At 43.0% G+C, this 17,505-nt stretch overlaps 3 protein-coding genes across 6 annotated transcripts; 2 read left to right on the top strand and 1 right to left on the bottom strand.

The window, feature by feature from the left end:
* Nucleotides 1-1,299: 1,299 nt before the first annotated feature.
* On the bottom strand, nucleotides 1,300-9,964 carry LOC109743407 (protein DECREASED SIZE EXCLUSION LIMIT 1). 3 transcript variants are annotated; one of them, XM_020302495.4, is made up of 13 exons: nucleotides 9,774-9,964; nucleotides 9,591-9,653; nucleotides 9,434-9,502; nucleotides 8,998-9,054; nucleotides 8,084-8,283; nucleotides 7,718-7,773; nucleotides 7,460-7,553; nucleotides 6,759-6,825; nucleotides 5,152-5,234; nucleotides 4,940-5,031; nucleotides 4,154-4,260; nucleotides 2,009-2,072; nucleotides 1,300-1,786 (listed from the first exon to the last, which is right to left on the bottom strand). In XM_020302495.4, exons 1-13 carry the CDS (start codon nucleotides 9,899-9,901, stop codon nucleotides 1,649-1,651), a joined length of 1,218 nt encoding a protein of 405 aa, XP_020158084.1. In that variant the 5' UTR covers nucleotides 9,902-9,964; the 3' UTR covers nucleotides 1,300-1,648. The 3 variants fall into 3 exon arrangements, with proteins under 3 accessions (XP_020158084.1, XP_040252481.1, XP_020158085.1); XM_040396547.3 differs by lacking the exons at nucleotides 1,300-1,786; nucleotides 2,009-2,072 and adding an exon at nucleotides 2,131-2,302; XM_020302496.4 differs by lacking the exons at nucleotides 1,300-1,786; nucleotides 2,009-2,072 and adding an exon at nucleotides 3,579-3,952.
* Nucleotides 9,965-10,002: 38 nt separating this feature from the next.
* Nucleotides 10,003-11,156, top strand: LOC109743405 (histone H3.3). The gene is made up of 2 exons (XM_020302494.4): nucleotides 10,003-10,434; nucleotides 10,544-11,156. Exons 1-2 carry the CDS (start codon nucleotides 10,363-10,365, stop codon nucleotides 10,880-10,882), a joined length of 411 nt encoding a protein of 136 aa, XP_020158083.1. The 5' UTR covers nucleotides 10,003-10,362; the 3' UTR covers nucleotides 10,883-11,156.
* A 3,887-nt stretch (nucleotides 11,157-15,043) lies between these two features.
* LOC109743404 (uncharacterized) lies at nucleotides 15,044-17,349 on the top strand. 2 transcript variants are annotated; one of them, XM_020302493.4, is made up of 3 exons: nucleotides 15,044-15,684; nucleotides 16,344-16,541; nucleotides 16,636-16,913. In XM_020302493.4, the coding sequence occupies exons 1-3, from the start codon at nucleotides 15,303-15,305 to the stop codon at nucleotides 16,644-16,646; spliced, it is 591 nt and encodes a 196-aa protein (XP_020158082.1). In that variant the 5' UTR covers nucleotides 15,044-15,302; the 3' UTR covers nucleotides 16,647-16,913. The 2 variants fall into 2 exon arrangements, with proteins under 2 accessions (XP_020158082.1, XP_020158081.1); XM_020302492.3 differs by having other exon boundaries at nucleotides 15,061-15,684; nucleotides 16,344-16,555; nucleotides 16,636-17,349.
* Nucleotides 17,350-17,505: the final 156 nt, after the last annotated feature.

The following is a 17,505-nucleotide window of genomic DNA, read 5'->3' as shown; positions in this document are numbered from 1 at the left end:
CATTGCCATTATGTGGCAAAAGCATTTCATATCATTTCACTTTCGCCACTCTTAGTTTTTGACAATGTGTTAGAACTGTCACTCTAAATATGTTTTTGCTTTTGCCACAGAATGGAAATTGTGATGTATTGTCAGAAGATAAGAGTGGCAAAAGCGAGATGTCAAATTCTAGAGTGTCAAAAGCAAAGTGGGCAAAAAGCTACAGTAGCAAAAACAAAGTTTCCCCTTAAAAATTCAAAAAAAAAATTGTAATCACGATTTTTCTCAAACTATAAATTAAATTGACCGAAAAACGAAATGAGAAACCAGTAGAAAACTGATGTGTGCCATCTGGCTGGGCCAGGCCCATCTCGTGCGAGAGAAGCTTAAGCTATATGTCCCATGACGGGCCCGGGCCAAGAAGGGGAGCGCGTGAGCGATGCGCTGCTTGTCGCTCGCAACGATTCTCAAAAAAAAAAAAAAAAGGAAAAAGGCAGTGCCACTCCGGCTTCCTCACGCTCTCGTCTTCCCGTTTTCCCGCTTAATTACACCCCGAGTCGGAGACGAACAGAAACTTCACCGCCGCGGCCGTGTTTGCAGGCCTATAAACACCTGCGAGCACCCTCCGTCCAAGCAACACCATAAGCATTGGCTTTGATCTCGAATTCAATCTCGTTGCGTCGCGTCAAGCTAAGCTAGAGCTAGCGCAACAGGAGCCCGACCACCGAGCGTCCGAGCAGACCAGACGGCAGCCGCCGGGATGGACAGGTTCGTGGCCACGATGGTCTTCTGCGAGGCGCCCTTCGACGGCACCCTCGCCCCCGCGGTGCCCTCCGGCGACGATGACAAGGCAGAGGGAGCCGCGTCGGTGGCGGAGATGGCATCGGCGTTGATGGAGGCAGCGAAGGAGTACTTCTCCGGCCCCGTGTCGGAGCAGCAGCAGCCGGGCGGGGACAGTGTGCCGGCCTTCTTCGACGCCGTCGCCCTAGAGTACTACTACTAGTAGCAGCAGTTCGGATAGAGCTTGATTGCACAAATGTACTAGGAGGTTCTCTGTTCTGAGTGCTGAATTAGCCTCTAGCTACCCGAGGCATTATAAACTTGTAACTATTTTTTACCCGAGGCATTATAAACTTGTAGTAATTTGCATAGAGAATCGCTGGATTTTATGCTGTGATATTCTACCTGAGTTAATCCTTGGATATGTCTCGGTATCAAGGTCTCACAAGCTTTTATTTACTCGCCAGGACAAAGAGAAAAAGAAAGTAAATATATACCAGCCAACATAATTTCTATTCACTTCTTTAGATGGTTATCCACTTTCAACGAACAGCACACCTCATTCAAACCCGAAATTATCTTGCCAGGCCATGATCATCGTGTAACAGTTTAGTTCTACAAAACTTGGATTTCGTACAAAAAATATGAGCTATTCCGAGACTGGGATATAAGTTACTGTACATCAAGCAGCACTATGTTACAGTAACTAGGTTACACTTTACAGACGACAGATGAACGTTCCTTTTTTTCCCCACAAAATTTCACATGCAATTGTTTACTGTCCTCTACATCCATGTATGGAAATTTCTTTATCAATCTACTGAAGCCAAAAGATATGATGTTTGACCAAGTTACAAACATCATGATCATACGACACCATGATCAGATTCTATTTCTCAACCTCCTCTGTTGCTATGTCAACTTTGCTGGGCGTTTTGGGAGGATACAGCTCCCATAACGCGACCGTGGTATCCGCCGAGCATGAGGCCAGTAATTTGCAGTCATGTGAGAAAGTCACCGCAGCACACTGCCAGCAAAAAGAAGAAGCATGCAGGTTAAACTACATGTCGAGCGGAAATTTACCAAGTTTTGTGCAAGGAGAAAACTGAGCCAATTAACAATCTCATGACCCATATTCCAAATGAAGTAAACAAGAGAACTGAAAAGGATATTGTTGGATTGTGGGAATCGAGGGAGGACAGTGCAAAAAGATAATGTGGAGAGCAACTAGATGAAAGAAGCTGCATACCGTAGCGCTGTGATACTTTAGAATCGCTAGAGCATTTCCTTTATTGTAGTTATACACTCGAATCCTGCAAATGATGCAAAACACCTGAAAGATTACACAAATGCAACAATTGCAAACTCAGGACATCACCTACTCCTTGTCCAACTTTGCTTAACTCCTCTTCTGCGCACATAATGCTACCTATTTTCTGTTCTCCACCTATATATCCTACTGTCATCTTTTCTCTGTCTTGCACTTCTGCTCTATTTTTCTTAGTTGTTTTGCCCTCTCAGAGGGCACACAACTATCTGTCCTCTGAAAACCTCATCAGCCAGCACTAAATCAGTTTGGTAATCAGAGATGACTAATCAAACGCAGCAGAGCTAGCAAGCGTTGACAGGAAAGGGGGGGTGGGGGGGGGGGGGGTGTTGGAGCCAGAGGCTAAGCATATTTTTTACATCCTAGTGACACTTCTGATACTACGATATCAGGGTGATACTAGCTTTGTGGGTGATACTACGATATCAGAGTAAAACTAGCTTCGTGGGTGATGCTACGATATCTGGGTGAAACTAGCTTTGTCGGTGATACTACGATATCAGGGTGAAACTAGCTTCGTGGGTGATACTGCGATTTCCAGGTAGAATTGGGAGGGAGCACTCCAAATCCATGGTGTCAACAGATCTGCCATGGAATATAGGCAGGTAAAAGAAAAGATACGCTGGTCCATGTCATAGCCATGGAGGTAGGCCTAGGCGTAGTATGCAGATACGGGTGCTGCATTCCCACACCCGCATCCACTCTACCCGATGGGTACAGACTCTTCCCGTTTGAAAGTTGACCTTGCCTCCAAAAATCTGCATGAATCGGTCAAGATCAAGAACACGCAGTAGTAGAAGAAGAGAGCGCAAGAACACAGCTGGTTCCTCCCAACCTCAACTTGGCCGCTTCGCAGCCACCAGCACCAACGTGCCTGTGGATCCAGAGTCCCTCAACAACATAACGTGCTATAACCCAGGATATTCGGTATGTAACCCCCTAATATAAACCTATGTAACCCTGTTAGTACACAATGTAACCCAGTGTCGGCACTATGCAACCCAGTATTGGCACTACGAGGCTGGTTTGTATGATGCTAATACTCCCTCCGTCCGAAAATACTTGTCGGAGAAATGGATGTATCTAGCGTATTTTAGTTCTAGATACATCCATTTCTCCGACAAGTATTTCCGGACGGAAGGAGTATTTGGCATGCCAATTGTTGGTAAGTCTACAAAATTGGATACCAATTGGTTGGCTACCAATTGGTTTTTGTCCGTCTCAAATGGTTGCCAACTTTTGGTACCTTTTGGTTTTGTCAAATGTTGACTTGCCAAATATTGGAAGTGCCAAATGTTGGCATCAAACCAACATATCAAACCAACATTTGGCCTGTCAAATGCCTCTACGGAAATCATTGTGGAAACTACATAACCCATGGCCTGTCATCACCGGAGAGTGGCAGGAGAGAAATTTACAACTAAGACCCATCTCGGCCGATGTAAGATTCATCGACGAATCTTATAAACATATATATGAATCTTATGGCGGCTTTCATTTATCTTCAAGGATCTCATGATATATGACTTGACCATGGTAGCACATATTTCATCAAGTCATTCTCTGACATCGTAACCAAATTTCATGTATTTTTTTGTAAGTTCAATAATTTATTTTATCTCATACATGTCTTTCTACTTTGCGACATGGCTTGCATGGGTAATGTGGTATCACCCAGGCTTTTAGTATCACACGCAAAACGTAGTATCATCCGGAAATCATAGTATCACCCTGATATCGTGTAGTATCACCCACGAAGCTAGTATCACCAGGATGTAAAAATTACGGTTAGCCTCTGGCTCCATCCCGTTCCTCTCAAAGCTTGCCCGCTCCCCGTGGCGGTGGCCAGATAGGAGTTGTGATCGCCTAGTCCACCATGGAAATCATGAGACATCCATTTGATTAATTTACTTTAGATTGCATTCAAGTATATTTAGTCTACCAATAAAAGTACTATATTCAAATCAGATGCAGTTATTGACTCAGGCAATCTGATCTACCAAGCCACTAAAAAGGTTATATTAGCATCCCTGTTCAGCGGTAAAAGCTAAGAATGGGGAAACAAACCTGTGATCCCAACCAGCAGTTGCTGCAATCTTGTTGTCTGGCCGAATCGCTGTACCTGCTACACCGGGTCTCTCAATTTCTATTTCATTCCTGAGAGAAAACGTGCCCTGTAATCAAGACAACTACATTTCAGTTATGAATTTCAAAAGTATTGATTCCTAAATTGAAATTGTAAGCACTCAAGTGCAGGTGATGCTTGTCATAAAACGGATGCAAAAATCACACAAGTAGTTGATATGTCAACCTATTAAGTCTGAATTAATATGAAGCAGATCATAAAGAGACGCTCAATATCCCTAGTGTGTAAACTAGTTAGCACTACATGTATGAATTATCACATGGACATATTGCTTCAAATCTGGGCTAATATCCAAGTATGAAAAGCTGATAAACTGACATCTCAACACAGCTGTCAATTTGGATACGCAAGCACTCATCAACCTTCTGAAAAGAGGATACAATACATAATACCGCACCATCAATTTTTACATAGAATTGATGAACGCAAAGTCCCTAACTGATAGTGCCTTGCCCACTACTACTTCCCAAAGTAAGCACATCTCAGTTCTTACATGTCTCAAGTGTTATTACTAATTGTTAGAAGCACTTTATGGATGTATGATTGTGTCAGGATATACTTGAGAATATTACTAAAACTGTACTGAGTGACGTAACGTAGAACTCAAGGTGAAAACTCAGGTTTGTAGGGTACTACTCACAGCATGCATTTTCGTGAAAAGGAGCTTATATAGCAGGAAACAGAACATAGAATGATCGATGTCACACCTTCTGATGATTAAGGGCAAACATGGCTATTTTATTATCAGCACCTCCTGAGATCCCACCGGTGCATAAACCGTCAATAGCAATGGATAAAGCTGCACACCTGCATCTTATTAGATCATACGTTGTTTCATTCCATCAAAGGAAGATAAAGATAACTACTCTTGAAAATGGCAGGTTACATAATTGAGTTAAAACTGGGTGTAGCATGGGACCTGATTCCGAATGATACTTCACGGAAGATAAGGGTGACCCAGGCTTTCGTACATCCCACCAAAGAGTGCTTCCATCTTCATAACTGGTGGCCGTAAAAGCGATGTTTATTAATAAAATGAGCACGCGCATTTTAACCTAGAATTGGTATTTTAACCTTGAACTGTTGAATCAGTTTAATTCACCCCCTTTGGCCCTATCCTGTTGAAAACTTATGAAGTTTTTAAAAGGTCGGAAATAGTCAAAACTCAATATGAAAAAGAGGATTTAATACTCCACAGATGACATGTGGCTAAATTTTTTAATAGTCAGTATGAAATCCTCAATTTCCTATAAAGTTTTTTCCTGATAGTGGCAAACTGAAAATGAATCAATAGTCAATCTGGCAAAAAAGCTATTCGCCAAATTTCCTAAAGAGTTCTGGAGTCCACCCAAAAAAGTGATTTTATTATTTAAAAAATCCTCATCTCTGTCAGCACAAAACAGTTTGGGATAGGGCCAAGGGGTAAAATAAACTGATTCGAGAGTTCAAAGTTAGAAACAACTGGTTTCAGAGTTCAAGGTTGAATGTCAGCGCTGAACGCAAACAAGGAAATAGGGTCAAACAAAAAGGCCTAAGAAAATCTTTTTCATTCTGAAAAATGTTACCGACATCACTTTAACCTGTGCCAGAAACATACTATGGGATTGTTTATCATATCAAGTACTAGAGATCAATTTACCATATTTAGGTACCAATTAATGAAGATGAGATTATATTGAGATATCACTACAGTTCATAATGTGACTAGCCAAAAACTCATGCCATAATACCAAATTCTTGAACCCTTGAAACATACTCACTTCAATTAATGGATTTTATTTTGTAAGATAAAGTTGCTTTGTTGTTTCACACAGCACAATCAATTCAATTGTGTAAGTTTCATACACTCATACTTGTAATCTTTACATGTGAGCTAATCAAATGAATATGCATCAACAATATCATTTGACTATGTGCTGCACATACCCATGGAATACACACAACAATGGTTATGGCACATTGTGAAGCAGGAACAAATCTGTATGCTGCATATAGTCATTTGTCCACTTCACAGAACATTATCATTACACTTGCAACAAGAATTTGATCAAGTGTAACTTCTGCCATGGGGGGGGGGGGGGGGGGGGGGGGGGGACATCATTCTCTCAAATTTGTGAGTGGAAAGATGATTCATGTGCAATATAACCAGGCTAAAGCATTCAAATACCGTTTCCATGCTACGTGATAATTACTATCCAGATAAAACATTAGATATATTCAGCTCATGCCATTTTTTAATTATGTGTAATCATTGCATGACACTTAGAGCCAAGTCTCCCAAAGACCCAAACAAAAGACAGAGGCCAGAGGATAAAAAGAGAGCATGGGTCCTGGACACCGATAGAAGGACCAGATTCACATTTAAACCATCTGCCAGAATTGACCTAAGACCAAGTTCAGTTGTTTTTGAACTGAAAATAGCTTAATAGTTTTTGTTCGGATACTACACTAGGCCATGGCACATGATAAATATGTTGAAATATTAGATACAAACATATTGGGCTTGTAAAACGTTGATCTGGGTACCTTGATAAAATATTAACATAGCCTCCAGACGCACACGGGATGAAAGCTTGCACGGCCATGCATAGACCTATGGACAACAGAATTACAGTTTTCAAGGATTACTAACAAGCATAAATAGTGAAGACAAACAAATGGCACCAAACAATAAAAACGGAGTTTTATGACTGTCCTGCAGATGCAGATTATTATTCTAATTCAATATAGTTGTAAACAAAGTCACGCATTATACCTTGTAATAACAAGAAAACTACAACAGCACAGGAAACAGAAATAAACAAGATGCCAGAGAGTTTCATGCCATGGAAGAAGGATTGATCCTACATCATGTATATACATCCTTTCTGCTGGATGGTGAGAGAGGCCAGTCAAATTGCAAGGCGTACATATCTTGGATATGTGTTTATAACTTCCTTCAACGAAAACCGAACAATGAATCAACGGACCATGTAGCTGGATGGTCATACCGGCTTATATTAAGACAATAAAGCCCAGACGGACAATTTTCAAACCGAACAATTCTGGATTTTTGGTAGACAAAAAAGTAAAACAACAAAAATGGTGGAGGCTACTCTGATATCAAGTCTAAATACTTCACGGTTCTACTACGCGAGAAGTTACCACCGGATACACATACTACATACAACCCACCTTGGTATTTTTACAAACAACTATAGCTGGAGTACTGAAGAGTGAGGACAAACCTTTTTGCTTGGTAGGGTGACCTGTCATATTAGCACTGCATCTTTTGGGCAAACACATTATCTTCGTTGAATTTTTAATGTCCCAAAGTTCAACCTGTAGATTTTGTTATGAAGTTACAACAAGAAAGCAGTGAGAACAATAGAAGTAACAACATAAACACAAAGCTCAGGCAGGCTTGCTTAATTGCATTACATTAAGTCAATAATTTATATATAGATCATTAAGTTAGAGTAAAGATAGCATAGTTTGAAACTAACCTCAAACGATTCTTGACCAGCAATTGTCAATATATTTTGTCCATCCAAGGAACTTCCTAGCAAATACATAAGAAAGTCAACAATGCATAAATAGGTTTCCTTTTCTAAATAAAAAGTTGTCAGAGACCATGTTACAGTATGATCTTCTTCTAAATGATGTCAGATTTGGAAATCAACAAAGTGTTATATTATGCCATTTGCTTTGCAGTCTTTCCTCTACATAAATAAACGAAAATGCTATGTATTTGTCCATTATCGAAAAGTTTACACTTCCATAATAAGTCAATAGTTAGTAAATTCATGTAGGATTCAGAGGTTATCACTGCTTTTAAAATGTGAAGGGATTCAGAAATGGTCGCACATTACCTTGTTCATATTCTTGTGTTCCTTCTGCAGGATTTAAACTATCTGATCCTGCATTATCTTCAATAGGTACTCTTTGTGGCTCAGTGCCACTATTTGAGCCACTCAAGTTGGTTTGTGTGCCATGTGCAGAACATGGAACCTTAACCAGTGACATCTTACAGAAATGGTATGTACTTGTTTTAATTGTAAATATGGGCCTCCTGCAAGAGCACAAGTAATGGATTTATAAATTCCACAGAAACGCATAGAACAAGGATGGGCCACAAAAACTGCTAAAAAGTATGTATCCTTCCAGATTTCCACATGAACACTGTACATATTATCTTATCTCCTAAAATGCTTCACAAGTGTCCACACGTCTAGGCCAATCATAGTTGAGTCAAGATATATTTATAGGAAAAAGAGATCTCTTGGTTCTAAAGGTCACCTGGTTAGAAGTTCTTCAAAAGGTTGCCACTACAGTCTAAGGATGAGGGCCATTGGACTTAAAAGTATCACATTACAACAACATAACATCCGTCAAAAGAGAGTAAAGCACCATAAGGGTTGTGCCTTCCCTACAAGCTATAGTCAGGACGAAATACTATCAGATAACATGAATAACTTAATTCTTATGACATGGTACTCAGAACAATATCCAGATTTTGCTCATTGCTAACTGCTATCGTGGGTGCTTGAACTGAGTTTGACCATAAAAATGATAGCATCACTGATAATCTGACCTTGGCAGAATAACACGATATTGTAATCGTAAATACTTCTTTTCAATTCTCCATGGGATGTGTGATTTGAAATATTATGTGCATGTGTATTTCCTTGCATTTAAGTAAAGCATGAGCCTATTCCTGGGTCCTGACTAATCATGCACCAGCTTATGTTTTATGTTAAGTTGTAGCATGTGAAGAGAATCATACCTTGAGAGCCCAGCTTCTTCAATCGCCCAGCCTTTGCACAAACCATCCCTGCCCTGGCTGTGTCAAAATCGAAAGCACATATATTTATTAAAATTCAACAAAAAATCATTTCGGTGGAAAGAAACATGCTCGAAATAAGCCTCAAAGGAAATCTCTACCATACACATTCCACAACACAATAATGTTGCAGAAGTTAAAAGGCACTTAGAATTTCCCCAATGTCCTGTTCAGCAACTGTAATTCAGTACTGAAATGCTACACCAATTCAGCAACAGTGTTCCAAATACAGCTGCTGACATGGTTATACTTATACTACTAGTTGTGGATACGAGAAATTCTTGTCTAGCAACAAGGTGGACACTGCATCCTAGGCTAAGCTAAGTTTCAGAGATACAGCAACCGGTATTCCTGACAGATTTCACCACAATTCACTCACCTAATGACCGTGTTCCCAAGTCCGGAGCCAGCGGCGATGGAATACACCCCAGCCGCGCCACCGTGAGCCCTGCAGAAGGAAGGACACACCATCACTCAACCTCCCGAGACCGAACCAAACCCGCCGCTGCAGTCTGCAGAAGCGCGCGCGGGCTTACCAGATGGAGGAGACGGTGCGGTGGCTCGCCGTGTCCCAGACCCTGAGCTCCCCGTCGGCCGCGCTGGTGGAGCGAAACCAGAGACCAAGCATCAGCGCACAGCAGAGTCGCGTTCAGCAGGTTCATGGTAAGCGGCTGATGCCGTGGGGAGAACAGAACAGAGAGGGGTTTAGGAGGGAGTACCCGGAGAAGAGGAGCGGGAGTGCGGGGTGGAAGCAGGCGTCGCTGACGGCGGCGCGGTGGCCCCGCAGCACCGCCACGGGGTCCGGCGACGGGCGGCGGCGCGGCCTCTCCGAGTTGCTGCTGGCCATGTCGCCCGGCGAAGTGCGAGACAGGCAGAAAGAGGCGAGGTCGTTTGTGCCCAGCGCTCGACGCCTCAGCCCAAATGCCACTTAGCCCACCCGAGAGGGCCGGCCCACCCGAACCAGCACAGCCCAGCCCAAACCAGACCCGCCTCCACGAAGAAAAACCCAGAGCGCCACGTCACCGATCAGCGGCTCTCGCTCGCTCGGCCAACCAGCGGCGAGCACGCGGATCGTGTGCTTTCTCGGGGCGGATCGGGGCCGTCGACCGGATCGGCATCCCGAAGCCTTTTCCCAAACGGTAACTGGGTACCAGCCTCGGCCCCACGCGTCCCCGCACCCACCCCCTCCGCCTACAAATACCCCCCGCCAACTGTCCGCAATCCTACTATTCGCCTTTCCGCACCCTCTTCGGCCGCCTTCGATTCGAACCTCCCCCAAATCCGCAGCAGTCGACCGGAGGCGCCGCCATGGCCCGTACCAAGCAGACCGCCCGCAAGTCCACCGGCGGCAAGGCGCCCCGCAAGCAGCTCGCCACCAAGGTACGTCTCGTCCCCTCTTCCCTCGCCTCGTTTGAATTCGATCTGTTTGTCCTTGTTGATTCGAGATTTGCTGACTGACGATCTGATTTGAATTGCTGTGTGATTTCAGGCGGCGAGGAAGTCGGCGCCGACCACCGGCGGAGTGAAGAAGCCCCACCGCTACAGGCCCGGGACCGTCGCGCTCCGCGAGATCAGGAAGTACCAGAAGAGCACCGAGCTCCTCATCCGCAAGCTGCCGTTCCAGCGCCTGGTCCGCGAGATCGCGCAGGACTTCAAGACGGACCTCCGCTTCCAGTCCCACGCCGTGCTGGCCCTCCAGGAGGCGGCCGAGGCGTACCTCGTCGGGCTGTTCGAGGACACCAACCTGTGCGCCATCCACGCCAAGCGCGTCACCATCATGCCTAAGGACATCCAGCTCGCCCGCCGCATCCGTGGCGAGAGGGCCTAAGCTGTCCTCTCCGTGAACGACGGTAGTGGATCGGGATGAGTTGATTCCGGTTGTAGTTTGTTCCTAATTGCTGTTCTAGGTCTAAGCTTTTGTGTAGAAGAAATATGGTTGTTAGATATGAGTAAGACGAACCAACTTGATATGTGATGTTCCTTTTGGTTTGCGATGAAGCAAACGTATGTCTATGTCGAAGACCTCAGAACCATTGTTGTTAGCTGCAACTCTGTTGTTGTCGTGCCCTCCCATCGTGGTATTGTATCTTGATTTGTGGTAATTGCTGTTTTTCTACGTTGTTTTGGTTTGGGTCGTGCTGTTGATGGTTGCCGTGTGTGCTACGTGTTCTGTCGTCGGCGGCGATGCGGACGCAACCGTCTGTTCGCGGCGAGGTCGACACGTTGGTGATGCTTGTGGACGGGGTTTTTTTTTCTGGTCGACCTACCGAGTCACGGGCGGCAGCATCGTGGTCGCTACCACGGAGTTTGAATTTTCCTTGCTACTGATAAAATTTGTAGCAAATATTTTCAAGGTGTTGTATATAACATGGATGCATGTTGTAAAGAAAATCGTTTTCTTAATATTTTGTATTTTAGCAGAAGATTTGGAGATACTACTAAACTTTTACCAGTGTGATAAAGAAATGAAAGAACCAAAAACGACCACTCTTCATTTGATCATAGTGGGTTTCCCTCACAAAAATAATTTGGTCGTAGTTGGCGAATGCTCGCCTCTTAATTTTTTTAACACAAATGCAGAAGCTCATACATAAGCACGTACACTCACCCCGCATGCACACTCTACCCCATGAGCGTGCACACTCTACCCCATGAGCCAGCACTTTATCTTAAGATTGAAGTCGCCACATGCGCATGCGTAGTCGACGGGAATGTCTCCTCCCACTGTACGCACATTGCTGGAAGGTCTGAATAAATCCAGAAAAATGTGAGCACTAGTGTAAAGCATAGAACTTGAACTCTGGTAGGCTAGGGATATCACTGTTCTTCTAAGCATCTAAATCATTGACCAGTCAAAATCGTGAACCGGATTTAAAATTGAACACCTTAATTGAATGTGAGAGCTCCTTAAGAAATTATTGACCCACCAGTGTTGCATGATGGCATTAATTTTTTGTCGGGTGATGAAAGCATGCACGAGACTGATATATTTTTATAAGACAGTTGTTGCCAATTAATTTGAGAAATCATTGAGCAGTAAAAAATCATGAATCGAAGTTAAAATTGAACCCTAAGTTGAATGAGAGAGTTTCTTCAAAAAACAGTTGACCAAGTAAAAATAATCAGGTGATGACAAGGGTGAGAGACCGATGTATTTCTGTAAGAATGCAAATTAACCCACACATGTGCATGGAAGTTTCTTGCGGTGGAGACCACAAGTATTATATTGGTGCTACAGTGTTGTATGTTAGCATTTTTTTGTCAGGTGATGAGAGGCTGTGAAACTGATGTATTTTTGTATGCTAGTTGTTACGGATTGATTTGAGAAATCATTGATCCGTCGGAACAGTGAACCAAATTTAGAATTGAACACCTCTCCCTCACTTGAATGAGAGAGCTCCTTGAAAAATTGTTAACCGACTCAAAAATTAGAACTCAGTCCTGAATCATATTGGTGTTACAGTGTTGCATGTGGCCATTATTTTTTTCAGATGATGAAGAGACTGATATATTTTTATAAACTAGTTGCTACCGATTGAGTTGAGAAATCATTGATCAGTTGAAATCATGAATCGGATTTAAAATTGAACACCACACTTCAACAAGAGAGCTCATTGAAAAAATGTTGACTAAATAAAAATTGGGAATCCAAATCTGTTGAATTAGAGGCCTTTACCCATAGGGAGCTTACTTATAGTAGATGGGAGAATGGTGCATCAACGTTTAATTTCAATACTTCTTTTGATTCAAATTTAGGGCCTGTTTGGTAGCCCTCTGGCTTCTTAACTCCCCAACTCCATGTGTGGAGTGCACCCGAACGGTCTAACTCCCGGCGATGCGAGCGAGAAGCTGGCTAACCACGCAATATAAATTTGGAGGATTCGTGGAGTTGAGAAAATCAAGCTCCACAAAAACTGAGAAGCGAGAGTTCACATATATTACACTTCGCTGCCACCGCCAAGTGACTTGCTGCGAACCGGTACGCAGAAACAGCCACGACCGAACAGCCATATGAGGTGTGCCACCGACCAGGACTAGGCATTTAGACGGCCCACGATTCCTTTTTCCAGGCCACAGCACAATAAAGCTAGTCACCAACCAAGGCCAACCATTTATACAGCTCGCAGGCAGAAGGTAACACACCGAACGGATCGATCACTCCAGGAGTTTACACGAGAAGCCGACTGCTGGCTAGCGGCGACGGAGTTGGGGAGTTTGCAGCTGTGGAGGGCTACCGAACACGCCCTTAGTACTTCAACCCAATTTTTGCCAACGTTTTCATGCACTTGCACTTCAAATTGAACTATATCCATTAATTGTCTAGAAACGGAGAAGAAAAGAAAAAAAATATAAGATGAAAAATAGAAAATAAAAGAAAATAATGAAGAAAATAAAACAAAAGAAAATGCCGAGTGCTTTGTAAGAAACACCCGGAAAGGTTGGCCTTTGCCGAGTGTTTTTTATTTGTCAAGTGTAACAAAGTAATCAAGGCGATTCTAATAGTGACATCCATAGAAGCATGTGAGCTTCAGTTGAGATGGATTTAACAACCACCCGTGGAAATGCTAATATTTTTTCATTGCTCCCACATAACCCACTGCATGCCACCGCGTGCGCAGCTTGTGAGGATAATTGGAGTTGTCTTGCCTAGAATGCTTGTCTCTAGCATGGTCTTGACATCAACCCCAATAGTATGCAGTATGAATGATCTTTCCAATCTACCATAGTACTAGTAATAATGTATAATCTCAGAATTTAAACTCATGGTACCCTGAGTCAAACATTTATATCGGCCAACTGACAAGAACATGCAATGCCCCTTATGGTTGGTGGCATGCTACTCAAATCCCACTTTCACTGAACTGCCTTTTAAATGCGCCCCATTGCCCCGCCCTCGCCCCCTCTCCACTCACAAGACACATACTCACCCTTAAGGCTATTATAGTGGCTATGATTGCTCAAAATCATTTCAGCCATTGACCGGCCTCTTGTAGATTGAGATCAATTCTGACACCTCACTGTTTTCTTCAGTGATTCTATTGTTTGCTACAGTGTGAGGTAGTTTCACTTAGTTTTGTCCTGTTGCTACGAAGGCTTACAGTTAGTACACAAGAAATGTGTTGTGACAGTGTAAACTTGTTGGATTAGCTAAAATTAGAGTTCAGATCAAATTGGGAGTTGGAGGCATCTAGAAAGTTTTATCAAGATTACCTCAATGAGTTAGTGACAAAAATATTTTAAAAAGCTTCACTTTACTGCTTTTATTAATTGATAAACATTTTTAAACCCATTCACATATTAATTAATAAACTTTAATACAATCGTTCGTTATAGAATCCGTTTCGCAGGATGGTACACTCTGCTAAAATTAATCCACCCAGTCTAGAATCAAGACGAAATTTAGCAATCTAATGGGCCACTTTGTTCTTGTCCCTAGTAATCCATGCCAGGTTACACTGTGGAATAAGTTGAGGGACACCTAAGGCTTCCCTCTTTAAATCCACGAGGGCTGAGTTATACAAAACATTATTAGACAAATATATTTTTGTAAACAAACAGTTAGTCTCCAAAATGACGGGCTTATGCGGTGAAACTGCAATATACAATCCCACTAAACAAGCTTGCCGTTCTATTTCCTCGACATTTGTGCAGACCATGAAGAAATGAGCACCGATCCCTCATGATCTCTCACCACCATGCCAACCCTTGCAAATCCTCTGCCACCATGAAGCTAGTAGCCGCATATTGACTTTTTTTTAGAGTATCCGCACATTGACTGAGAAACATGATTTTTTTTCTTAGAAAATCACATGATTTTTTTTGGAAAAACATGATTTTACTGTAAATGACATGGCTATTATATGAGGAATAAAGTTAGTTATGTTGAAAAAAAATAAACATGATCGTAAAAATATATATTCAATTTCGGCCTGACTATCACGTAAAATAATAGTACTAGTAGAAAGCCCATTAGCCCCCTGCCCGGGTTCAAAAGTAGAAAGCCCAGTAGCCGCTCTTGCAAAGAGTCAGCAGCGAAGTCGCGTCCGCGAGGAAGTAGCACCTGCACCGCACCTGGCGGCGGCTGTTCATCGAGGGAGATCGCCTCGGCGCCCGCCGGAAAATCGCCTCTCGATCCGTCCGTGTCGGCGGAGGAAGGAGATCACGGAGGGTGGAGGAGAAGGTCAGTTCCTCCCTTTTGTCCCCTGTAAATCTGTCTCGCGGATCGATCTCGCGGCGCCGCGGCGGCCATGGAGCCGGATCTGGACATGGCGGCCCTGAGAAAGAAGCTAGAGGATGAGGTGCTCAGCACCTGGCTCTGGGACAGGGAGCTGGACTCCATCCTGCAGGAACAGCAAGAGCGAGACGACGAAGGCGATTACGAGTACTACGAATCAGACCAAGAAGAAGAGGAGCTCCACTATGGTGGTTCTTGGGGATACGGGTATACTTTCTACTACGAGGATGGGAACCCTTATTACGTCGCCGACATGGAGGAGAGGTGGGAGAATCAGATGCGGTTTCCGCCGACCATGCCCTGCGCCAAGAGATCAAGGGGGATCTGGGAGGGGTCTCTTCAGGTCGAGGGCCCGTGTCAGCTCGATCCAACACTGTTATCTGCTCAAAGCTTGCGTAAGTGGCCACGCTTAATTGCAATTGTGTACTAGTTTTTATGTTTTGATGAATCCACTTAGTTTTAAGCACTGAAAAAAATAGCGCGCTATAGCGTCGCTAATAGCACGCTATAGCGTATGGAGAATTGTCTCGCTAAATATATCAGTGTACAACGTCTCGCTAATAGCACGCTGTAGCGCGATATAGCACGCTAATAGCATATTTTGAGGTCGCCGCTATTTTGCTGTAGCGCGCTATTTTTTTCATTGGTTTTAAGCATATGATGACTAGTACATTTTATAAATTTTGAACCCACAGATTCTAGAACATCACAATCTCAAATATGTTTGTACCGGTGGCAATTTTTTAGAAAGTTTGACGGTATGCATTTATAAATAAAGTTAAAAAAAGATTTGCATGCGCATGGCCATTTGTATCTCGAGCAAGTCATATTCTCTATTTCTACGCCATGTCCAATGATTTGCTTGTGGACCAAAGGAAGGGAGTTCCATAAGTCATAAAAAAATACCTAAGCATGTGTAAAGAGAAAAATTGAGAGAAGTCTTCCTCGGGTTCTATATATTGTAAGATTCCCAAGTTCTAATCTATATGACGTTATCCATGTATTTACTGTGCAACTTTTGATATCTAATGATTTGTTTTCATATTGCCTGCAGTGCCTCCATTGCCAAGATGGGAAAACCGTTGGGTCGACAAAAGGGAGAATGAACCTTGTCGACGGGCAATCCAAGTGTTTAGTTTGAATTTATCGTCTCCTCACGATGCCGCCTTAGAGGTCTACGGCATGTTTGCATTCCGAGATGTACGAAACAACCAACTACGCTATGTCTTTGAATACTCTAGAGACAAACCATGTAAGCTTAAGCCGGTGAGTTATGTTGTACCTTCTCTTATTTTCTCTTTACTGAAGAAATCTGCAGGATATGTGTCTAACTATACAATATACAGGGTTCTTGTAAGCTTCAACCTCTACTTAATCCACTTCAAGGCATCTACGCGGTTGGGCTTGTGCTAATTGAATATCGTTTGCTAATTAAAGACGAAGAAGGTGAAGATGATAAGGTGTTAATAGACGGATATTCGGTCTATGCTCCATCTTTCTATGCAGAATATGGAAGGCACCATTGGCACATTAACACTGGCCACCACGGCAGCGTCGATCTAAGAATGGCTTCTATCCCAAAGGCCGTGTTGGCTATGTTGGAGTTTGAGGTGCATCATCTTGGGGACAATTTGTTTGATTCACTTACAATAACTGCGGTCTACCGTACCATGCAAGGGGGTGCTTTTTCAGTCTTCAATGGCAAGTTGAGTGTTTGCAGGCTGCCACCGGTCACGGTTTGTGTGGATTACACCGAGAATTTGACTATAGACTTATACACGCACAACTGTTACTCAGGTGATGATAATTGCTATCCTGATGGCGTTGTTGGTGATTCGAAAATTCCCGGATATTTTCACTACGACATTGAGGATATTATATTTGACACTGTGTGGTTTGAACCACAGAAGAGTGGAAGCTCTACGAAAATTTCAAGTAATATGTACGGTCTTGTAATGTCAGTGAAGGCCACATGGTCTAGCTTGTGTGAACCATGTCAGTAAGATTTATATGTCCCAAGGTTTGTACAATATACTTTTATATATAGAAGCGTTTTCTTACTTGACATTGATTAGTTTAGAGTTAATTCCACTCTTTACCCGCAAGTTTCACGTTTGTGACAGATATTACTTCATTTATACCCCATTTAAGCAAACATGTGCCACGTTTTACGCCATTTAGTATTTTCCCCAGTTTTAGTGCTGATTGGATGTGCT

Source organism: Aegilops tauschii, chromosome 7 (genome assembly GCF_002575655.3).
Source record: "Aegilops tauschii subsp. strangulata cultivar AL8/78 chromosome 7, Aet v6.0, whole genome shotgun sequence".
NCBI lineage: Eukaryota > Viridiplantae > Streptophyta > Magnoliopsida > Poales > Poaceae > Aegilops > Aegilops tauschii.
Note: the sequence above shows the minus strand (reverse complement) of the source record. Positions and strands in the feature narration are given on the sequence as shown.

What these genes read in the sequence shown, in the direction of transcription:
- LOC109743407 (XM_020302495.4), bottom strand. Translation starts at nt 9,901, where the DNA reads ATGGCCAGCAGCAACTCGGAGAGGCCGCGCCGCCGCCCGTCGCCGGAC. An exon ending in CTTGGGAACACGGTCATTAG is followed by an intron (nt 9,055 to 9,433) that starts GTGAGTGAATTG and finishes ATTTTGACACAG; the next exon opens with CCAGGGCAGGGATGGTTTGT. An exon ending in CTGGTCAAGAATCGTTTGAG is followed by an intron (nt 7,554 to 7,717) that starts GTTAGTTTCAAA and finishes CAAAATCTACAG; the next exon opens with GTTGAACTTTGGGACATTAA.
- LOC109743405 (XM_020302494.4), top strand. Translation starts at nt 10,363, where the DNA reads ATGGCCCGTACCAAGCAGACCGCCCGCAAGTCCACCGGCGGCAAGGCG. An exon ending in GCAAGCAGCTCGCCACCAAG is followed by an intron (nt 10,435 to 10,543) that starts GTACGTCTCGTC and finishes GTGTGATTTCAG; the next exon opens with GCGGCGAGGAAGTCGGCGCC.
- LOC109743404 (XM_020302492.3), top strand. Translation starts at nt 15,303, where the DNA reads ATGGAGCCGGATCTGGACATGGCGGCCCTGAGAAAGAAGCTAGAGGAT. An exon ending in GTTATCTGCTCAAAGCTTGC is followed by an intron (nt 15,685 to 16,343) that starts GTAAGTGGCCAC and finishes TATTGCCTGCAG; the next exon opens with TGCCTCCATTGCCAAGATGG. An exon ending in AACCATGTAAGCTTAAGCCG is followed by an intron (nt 16,556 to 16,635) that starts GTGAGTTATGTT and finishes TACAATATACAG; the next exon opens with GGTTCTTGTAAGCTTCAACC.